Source organism: Nannospalax galili, unplaced genomic scaffold (assembly GCF_000622305.1).
Source record: "Nannospalax galili isolate Female #2095 unplaced genomic scaffold, S.galili_v1.0 scaffold302, whole genome shotgun sequence".
In the NCBI taxonomy this organism is placed as follows: domain Eukaryota; kingdom Metazoa; phylum Chordata; class Mammalia; order Rodentia; family Spalacidae; genus Nannospalax; species Nannospalax galili.
In genome coordinates this window covers 34,333-43,619 of record NW_008350120.1, presented here as the reverse complement: position 1 = coordinate 43,619, position 9,287 = coordinate 34,333, and the positions used below count along the sequence as shown (strand labels likewise).

At 46.7% G+C, this 9,287-nt stretch overlaps 1 protein-coding gene across 1 annotated transcript; it reads left to right on the top strand.

Moving 5' to 3' along the window:
- Positions 1 to 609: 609 nt before the first annotated feature.
- On the top strand, positions 610 to 6,517 carry Gimap6 (GTPase, IMAP family member 6). Its single transcript, XM_008847280.3, is given in 6 exon segments — positions 610 to 852; positions 3,144 to 3,228; positions 3,834 to 4,106; positions 4,292 to 4,564; positions 4,984 to 5,582; positions 5,584 to 6,517. Coding segments are annotated over 6 exon segments (1,473 nt in total). The 5' UTR covers positions 610 to 690; the 3' UTR covers positions 5,665 to 6,517.
- The last annotated feature ends 2,770 nt before the right edge of the window (positions 6,518 to 9,287 follow it).

The following is a 9,287-nucleotide window of genomic DNA, read 5'->3' as shown; positions in this document are numbered from 1 at the left end:
TTCTGAGCCATCTCTCCAGCCCCCAGTGGTCTTCCTTTTCTTTTATTATGGTGATCCCATCTGTGGGGAAGGACCTAGAAAATGTGTTTTTGTTTTTTTTTTCCCTTTTTGAGGATCCTAAAGTTTTTGTTTGTTTTCCGTTAGTCTCTAAAATACCATCTCTCTTCATAACAGTGTCCTCTGCAATTTTACAGTCATGACATTCTCCATTGTCAGAGCACACGTTTTCCAGATCACACAACATCTAAAGGTCTTATCGGTGGTTTATCTCTTAGAAAGAATGCGTTTCCATGCTTTGTTTTGAGAAATACATAGGAAGGATTTGGAGAAGAAAAGAGACAGTGAGTGTTTGTTCAGTATGGAGCCTATAGGAGCTCTCCGGGAAGTATGCTCAGCCCAAAAATGTGGGATCAGGAGTTCGTGTCCCTGACAAGCTTTTTTGAGATGTATTGCTTCCTAAGCCTGAGCCTGATTTTGCTGGATCAGGATAAAAATAACCATGACACAAGTATTGTTTGTTTTCTTTCTTTTTTTCTACTGGCTGTAAGCAGAAGTGTTTGACTTGTGTGCTGCCCACTTCCTGTTTCTCCTCTCACAGTCACAGTCGCTCTTGCTGAGGGCAGGTCTTGAGCTTGGGTCATGTTTTGCTGAAAAATACCAGTAAGAGCACATTGGCTTTATGAACGCAGCATGGCCTCCGATAGCGCACACACCTTGGAGACTTCACACTGTTCACTCTCCCAAAGGGACTGTGTGTCAGATCCACAAGGAAAGCCGGAGAACTCACAAGAGTGTGTGACCACAGAAGACGGAACATCCAGCCATTCCTCTTGCCTGTCAGCCAGCTCAGTGGTAAGTCCACGTGTGTGCGTGTGTGCGTGTCTATGCTCTATTTGTGTATCGTTGGATCGTATATGTGTTTGGATTGTATATGTGTTTACATATGTATCTGTACTTTTTCTGTATATGTATGTGTTGTATTTATGTTTGTGTTTTCAGTTGTGTAAATGGTATATGTGCTATGTGTTTACATTCATGTTTACATGTATGTCAGCATGGTATGTATCATGTTTGGATTATATACACATTCACATAACTGTGTACTGTTTGTGTATGCATACGTGTTGTATCCATGTGTGTTTATAGACATGTAGTTGGCTGTGTAGGTACACATTTCTGTGTATGTATGTGGTATGATAGAAAGAGCTGTAACTATTGTATAAAAATTGCAAAAATTCAATAAAAATGCAAAAAAACCACGAATTAAAGTATTTTCCCACTTGATAGGTGTCTAAATAAAATTGAGTACTTTAGCTAAAAAAAAAAACAACAAAACCTATAACTAAAAAGTCAGCAAAACTTTGTGCTCTGGGGCAAACTTAGCGCTAATGTTTATCATTTTCTTTCAGTATTGTGCAATTGAATCCACAATCTTGCCTATGCTGAGCAGGTATTCTAGCCCTGAGCTGGACTCCCCACCCCCGGTAGCTAATGCTTGGCAAAACACTTCTACGAATTTCGCTTTCTGCCTGAGCAAAATAACCAGGGTGATATCTCTCTTATCTGAGTTAGAGTCAAAAAACGCAGTGTGACCAAGGTATGTGCTCAAGGCAGGGCCTGGGGTGGGGCCGTGAGGCTCTGAGGGTACAGACTCTGTCTCTGACTACACTGGGCACAGTGCAGGGCCCATCAGTTTTGCTCCCAGGTGCCTCCTCTGCTCTGTACCCCCACCCCCGGCCTCACATACTGGGCACTGTTTTCTATGGAACCACCTGTTCTAAGAAAGGATATGGTTAGCAATAAAACGCTGCCTCAGTTTCCCCTGGGATGTAAGGAAGCCAGAATTAAAGACTGAGAAGTTTGCATTTTTTAGGCTGTCTGTCGAAAGATAGACAGTGATTTTCTTGTTACTGAGGGCCCCAAGGCAATTGGAGCAAAGTTCTTGCTAACATGCAGCTGCCCAGGTCTGAGTGAGGCTGTCCGCTTGGGACTGTTTCCTCTCTCTTCCAGGAAGCCGCAGACGTTCCTCAGCTACCTGTATCCCTGACAAGCACACATCCTTCTCTCATCAGATTAGCGATGGGAGTTCCTGGTGGATGATGAGGTGGCTCTAATTTCCAAGGAAGACTAGGGTTGATCTAAAAATGTGAATATGTTGAGACACTGGAGAGGAAGAGACCTTCATGACTCTCCAGGTGTAGGCCCAAAATTCACTCTGTAGGGGCACATAATGTCAAGGCAACGTGAACATCCTAACCAGACCATATCTCCATTGCACACTGAGGTGGTGCCCAGTTCCCAGGAGGGCTCTGCCTTGCACTGTGAAGGTCCCCATGGCTGCCACCTTCTTGGTAACTGCTGCACCTAGCTACCATCTCTCAGACCTGCCATTCCTCACTGATAAAAAAGCCTGAATGGTTCTCTTTGGGGTCAGGTCTGAAGCAGACCCTCTTCATAGCTTCCTACCCCTGTCCTCTAGGCAGACGTAGGCCTTGTGTGGTCTGACACTCATGGGATGGGGGCTCACTGCATCTGTACCTAGTCCTCCTCCCTCACCTCTGCTGGGTCCTCCCTGTCCTCCTTCCCTTTGTCATCTTCCCAACGCACAGCTCTAGCTAAACAGATTCCATCCAGTCCTCAAGGTCTAGGCCAGCAGCTCTTTTCTACATAACATGAAGTCTCTTTAGCTTGTGCTGAGGACCACAGTTGGGGGGTCCTAGCCTGTGTGTCTCATACCCCTTCTCCTCATCCCTTATTCAGCACTGCTCCCCAGTCAGTGCAAAATAATTTATATCTGACAAGAGAAAGGCAAAAGGCAAGTGTCCCTTAAAACACAAGCACTAAGAAAGTTCATGGGGCTGGTGAGATGACACAGTGGGTAAAGCGTTTGCCATGAATGCCTGACCAGCTCAGTGCCATCCTGGGAATCCACAAGGAAAGGGGGGGATCGACCCCTGAAATTTGTCCTCTAACCTCTATATATGCACCATGGCACATGCTCCACCCACATATGCCCATGCTAATGCATGTGCATGCGCGCGCGCGCGCGCGCACACACACACACACACACACACACACACAAGAAATAAAATTTAAAAAAGCAAAAATTTGAAAACTTATATAAAATTTGTTATTTCCTCTAGGTGGAAGAAGAAAAATGTGAACAGATTCCCCAGGAGGCTCCCCCAGGGCAGCTGCTGCAACAGTCTACACAAGAGCCGTCAGGAGGTACAGTCACTTTCCTAGCAGATGGGAACTAGAAAGAGGTTAGGGTGGAACACGGCTCTGCAGGCAGACATGGATCTACCTGTGGAAAGAGGAGAGACGGAAGACCCTCACCTCAGGCACTGACACACTGCAGCCAAAATAATGCAAACAGAAACAAGACTTTATGTTAGTCCTCTTCTTTATACCGCACAACTTAAAAGCACCCCTGACAGGTCCAGTCAGAAATGCCAGTTCCAAAGAGCAGGGACCTGCCAGGGGTGGGTGTGATGAAAACACTGGCCTTTGCTCACAGCACTGGAGGTCAGTCCTGCGTGGGTGTTTAGCAGGTGCTTGTGAGTTGCAGTGGTTGACAGCAGCATGCAAGTGGAATGTCCTTTGAGGCCACTATTCAGGACCAGGCACCTGGGGAGACAATATAGGGGTGCTAGAAGCCTTCCCATATTTTTCTACCCAGAAGATTATTTTGCTTCACTATATATTTTAATATGAATGGTTATTCTTCTTTATGAACTTGAAGGCCCTGGCCATCAGAAAAAGTGTCATGTTAATTTACCACACAGGACAATTACTGACATGTGCTTTCTTTTCCACCTCTGCTTATACAGGACAAGGCTCGACATTGCTTTTAGAACTTCCCTCTACATCTCATGATACATTGGGCCTGGCTCCAACTGCTCAGATGGAAGTTACGCCTTCCCCCCAACTTTGCCTTGACAGGGAAGGGAGGAAGAGTACTGACCAGCTACGTTATTCGAACTCTCATGTATCCACTCAAATTCATGTCTCCCTTGGAGAGACTGGAGAAAGCCAACAAGGTCTGCAGGCAGCAGAAAAACCTATAGGTACTAAGAAGGAAGAGCCTGTCTGCCTTGGTGAAGGTAACATTCTTTGGCCTGAGACCCATCAGGGTCTTCCCTGGTGACTACGCCTGAACATCCTTAATATGAGTGATTAGTTTTCTTTATGAACTTAAAGGGCCTGGCCATCAGAAAAAGTGTCATGTTAATTTACCACACAGGAAAATTACTGACATGTGCTTTCTTTTCCACCTCTGCTTATACAGAGCAAGGCTCGACACTGCTTTTAGAACTTCCCTCTACATCTCATGATGCATTGGGCCTGGCTCCACCTGCTCAGATGGAAGTTACGCCTTCCCCCCAACTTTGCCTTGACGGGGAAGAGAGGAAGAGTACTGACCAGCTACGTTATTCGAACTCTCATGTATCCACTCAAATTCATGTCTCCCTTGGAGAGACTGGAGAAACCCAACAAGGTCTGCAGGCAGCAGAAAAACCTATAGGTACTAAGAAGGAAGAGCCTGTCTGCCTTGGTGAAGGTAACATTCTTTGGCCTGAGACCCATCAGGGTAACATCCTTACTTGTCACTTTCTTATGTGCTTTGGGTCTTAGCACCTGGAAGGCCAGGAGAGGGCATTTCCTTCTTGGCCTCCAGCCTCAGGAATATCTAAAAGTCTTGGGCATTAAGTCAACCGGTGTTTGGTTGGCATCTGTAAGTGTCCTCTCTCAATTAATGGGTCTTGTGTCCCACTGGGTAGAATTGTTCAGTCTCCTTCCTTCAAGATGTAGGCTAAGAAAGTGAGCCCAGAGTTGGTCTAAGGGACAGATGCTTGTCTCTGTTACCCACCTCATCCTGGGACAGTCTGCCTCTTAGATAACACAGCATACCCAGGGTCACAGCTTCTGATAGAGAGGATGGGCTCTCACTCCATTTCCTTCTGTTTTGTTAAATTCTAGGAGAAATTAACAAAGAGGAAGAATCTACCACACAGAGACTGAACCTCATTCTGGTGGGGAAAACAGGAACTGGAAAAAGTGCAACAGGAAACAGCATCCTTGGAAGGCAAGTATTTGAGTCCAAACTTAGCCCTAGACCAGTGACCATGACCTTGCAGAGAGGGAGCCGAGAGTGGGGAGAGAAGGCGCTCGAGGTGATCGACACCCCAGACATTTTGTCACCTCACGTCCAGCCTGAGGAGATCTTTCAAGGCTTGCCCTCACCAGGGCTCCACGCCGTACTCCTGGTGACACAGCTGGGCCGGTTTACAGAGGAGGACCAGCTGGTTGTCAGACGCCTGGAGAAGATCTTTGGAGAAGGGATCCTGGCTTACACCATCCTGGTGTTCACACGGAAGGAAGACCTGGATGGAGGCTCCTTGGATGATTATGTGCGTGAGACTGACAATCAGAACCTGGTTAAACTGGATGTGACGTGTGAGCGGCGACATTGTGGCTTCAACAACAGGGCACAGGGCAAGGAGCAGGAGGCTCAGCTGGAGGACCTTATGGAGAAAATTGAAGCGATCATGTGGGAAAATGACGGCCATTGTTACAATAATAAGGCTTCCCAATGCTCCCAGCAGAACATTTCAACTCAAGAGCAAGGTTCTGAGGGGTTCTCCACAGAGCCCTGGCTAGAAAGGCTGTCCCAAATCCTGATGCCCATAAGACTTTCAAACACCTGATGGGGAGGGCATCCATCTGAGGTCAGGCTGGACATGAGCAGGAGATCCATCAACAGTAGCATCCTGTATCCAGCCGTCATTGCTTACTCCCTCTGTACAGAATACTTCCAAGTCCCCAGAACAGAGTTTCAGGTGTACCAAGGAGTGGGGAACAGTTCAGGGTGCCCAGCTAACATCCTGAGTCTACCGTGGTTTCTTCCCTAACACTTGGGTCTTCCCTTTGTTTACCTAAACAACACAATGCCTTCATATGGGACCTTCCATCCCTGACAGAACCAAAGATCTTGATTGCAGGACTGGGGCTTTTGTCTGTGTAAACTGCACTTCTAACAATGGGAGTCAGTCAGAGGCGGGGCAACACAGTGAGTCATCGACAGACATGATGATTATTGGGGTGTTTGCACTGCTTCATGGACAGAGATGGCAGTGAGAGAACAGAGGCCTGACCACCAGTTAGGCTTTCCCATGATATAAAGTATTATAATAGGTTATGTTTGATAACTATATTATAATTGCCATCCCATTTCTAAGCTTTTGTGAGGCGTTGATGTAATGGTTACATGTGCACAATAACTAATTCTGAACTGTGTATGTTCTTCCAAGGGAGGGGGTGAATAATACCTTCTTCTTCTCTTGTGAGTTAAGTGTAGTTGGACCAAATGTGCATGAGCTCATCAGCATGTAAGAGAAAACCTTGGTGATTAGAGCAGAAGATAGACAGGGAAGAGCAGAAATCCAGGAGTCAGAAACCCTCGGGAGCCAATCCAGAACTCTCCTCTGTGCATCATCTCTGTGCTCCAGCAAACGCCCCCAATAAAGCTTGTTTTATTGGTATCACTTGCTTCTTCGTTATTTTTGTGTGATTTAGGAAAGAACCGTGGACAGATTGATAACCACAGTGGCTCTGACACACGTGGCAAGATGGACCCTGGGCTAGGGAGGGTGTGAATGGGAACAGAGAAAGAGGCAAGACCAGCCCGTGAACAAGTCCTGTGGGAACATCCTATGGGTCAGGGTGGAGGTGGAAGAAGCCAGTCGGGCAAAAGAAGCACCTCACACCCAGGCTGTAGGACATGGAAGTAACTGCATCTGCCAGGTGGACTTGGGCAAGGAGGCCAGCACCCCCTTTCCCTGTGAGACTTAGACTGGGGAAGTCCTATTTCTTACCTCCCCTCTGTACTTGCGTTCTAGACCACCCCCATATCTGCCTCCAGGCATCAGAAAGCAAAGGATAGTTTCAAATTGCCTCACACTTACCTGAACCTCCCTTCCCTTGGCAGTAGGGGAGCAGGGAGTGTGGATGGTGTGAGGGTCTTGCATGTGGAAATGGCTCTCTCCTGGGATCATTATGGAAGGGTCAGTGGAGGGACACAGAGAAGGAAGAAAACTTGCACAGGAATCAGTTAAGTGCTCAGACATCATGTAGGTGGGCCCTGCTTTATCGGAGAACTCTTCAACACAAGGGCATCTGCCTGCAAAGCTGTTCCTACAGAGAGGGTATAAAAAACTAAACAAGGCAACAGCACATTGACTCAGACTTTTGACAGGAAGCAGTGTGACCAGCTATACAATAGACTGCTGAGCCTCAGGTGCACTTGAACTTCTGTGAGGTTTAAGACACTCCTGGAGCTGTGACCAGCTACCAGTGCTCATAGGGGAAGGGGTGGGGGGACACACCTGACTCCCCTCACTCCCCTTCAGGCTGTGCATCAGTCTCCAGCTTCCTTCCCCACAGAGGGTCGGAAAGGGGGCCTAGTAGGGATTGTGTGGGAACTCTCAGGATGCAGAGGATGTGGCTTCAGGTCCTGCAGGTCAGGGCTCAACCTCTTTCGTCTGCCTGAAAAGAGGAACTCCTAGCCCTCCTCACACAGACGGAAAGTCTCTGAGAGTAAAACATCATAACTCACCTCTATGGGAATGGACCTTGTTTGGAATGCTGGGAAGCACCTGATAAAGGATACCTAATTTCCTTGTAATATTTTAACTTTCCCTAAACAGGATACAGACTATTTTTAAACCCTAGGATCCCAGCAAGCAGATATGACCTACACCCTTACCTCCTCTCTTTCTGCCCCAGGGAGTTGAGCAGAATTAATCAGCTGTTTTGATTTCCTCAGCCTAATTCTTCTACCTGAAGCAATCTTCTCTGTTAAAAATGAGCCTTGTGTTTTGCAGTCATGTTATAATGAGACAATGGATGTGTGCGTGTATGGATGAGTGTTTCTATTACTGAGCTAGGAGGGAAAAACAGTACTGAGCAAAAAATAACAGGCTCTAAAGTCTCACAAACATGCAAGCGTACTTTCAGAGCACGCCTCCTGGAGAACACAATGATTTCAGAACAGTAACAAGATAGAGAAGCTTTGTTGACATGTTTAAAGTCCTTTTGTGTTAACAGAAGCCTTTCTAGGAGCCGTGCTTTGAAGCAGACAGAAAGGAATCTCCTGGGACTGTGAGTCCACGGGTGCCTGGGGAAGATTCTCCATTTCACTGGAAGTAACACAAATGTCAAAATTAAACACTGACTACAGTGGAGACACATGGAGAAAGCTGAAAATTTTTATAATTTTTCTTAGTGATCACACATTGCATTGTGGGGGGTTACAATTAAATGTCTCATGGTGTTTAAACCAGTGCAGTCTGATCTGTGAAGCAGTCCTGTTAGGAGGGGGTGATGAGTACTCCATGCGGGAGTCTAGACAGCCACCCCAGCCATCTTCCCACTCTCCATGTGAATTCCGGTGTCCGATGGGCTCTCTGGGCTCTGCCTCTGCCCCTCTCCAGTGATGTTCCTTGTCCTCCGGGTCTGTGAAGTGTATACAGAAGTCCAGCCAAGGTGACTCATGGTTGATTTCCCTTTGGGGTATCTTGGCTAACTTCTCATATCTCTACTACAATTGGTCTAAAATTCTCTATGGCATGTGGAGGTGGTTCTCCACCAGCCCTGGGCTATCATGTTGAGACTGTGTTTGGCTGCATGTTAGAGAAACCTCACTTCAGTGACTTATCAATCAAAGAAAGGGATTGATTTTGACACGACAAAGGTTTGGGGGTTGTTCCCCTGAGTCTGAGTCTAGGGCTAACATAACTACCAAAGAGTCATCATCTGCTTCTCTTCATACTCCAACATTCTTTGACAGTAACTCCTGTCCTCTGAATTACAGAAGGAAAGAGGAAGATAGCAACCACAAGCCAACCACAAGCAGAACATGACCTTTTGGTCCAAGAGCAAAGCAGATGCAGAAGTCCCCCGACTACCCATGGGAAATGCTGTGTGAATTCAGTATTCATGGGGACACTTTGCTTTCTAAGCAGTTATGTAGTTATGGCTGTAAGGAAGAAAAAGCCTTGGAAGGGGCAGGCAGAGAACTGGTTAGCTGTGTGATCTGTGTCTGGCATGTCACTCTGGGGCCACCACAGTCTCACTCTTGAGGCGACTTCCCATAGCAACCTCTTAGTAGACCAAGGTCTTCTTAGTTCTACACAAGAGTCAAAGACAGATCAGGAAAATAAACCCTCAGACCTGGGTTGGTTTCAAATCACATAGGAGCTTGAGAAACTCTGAATAAACTGTTA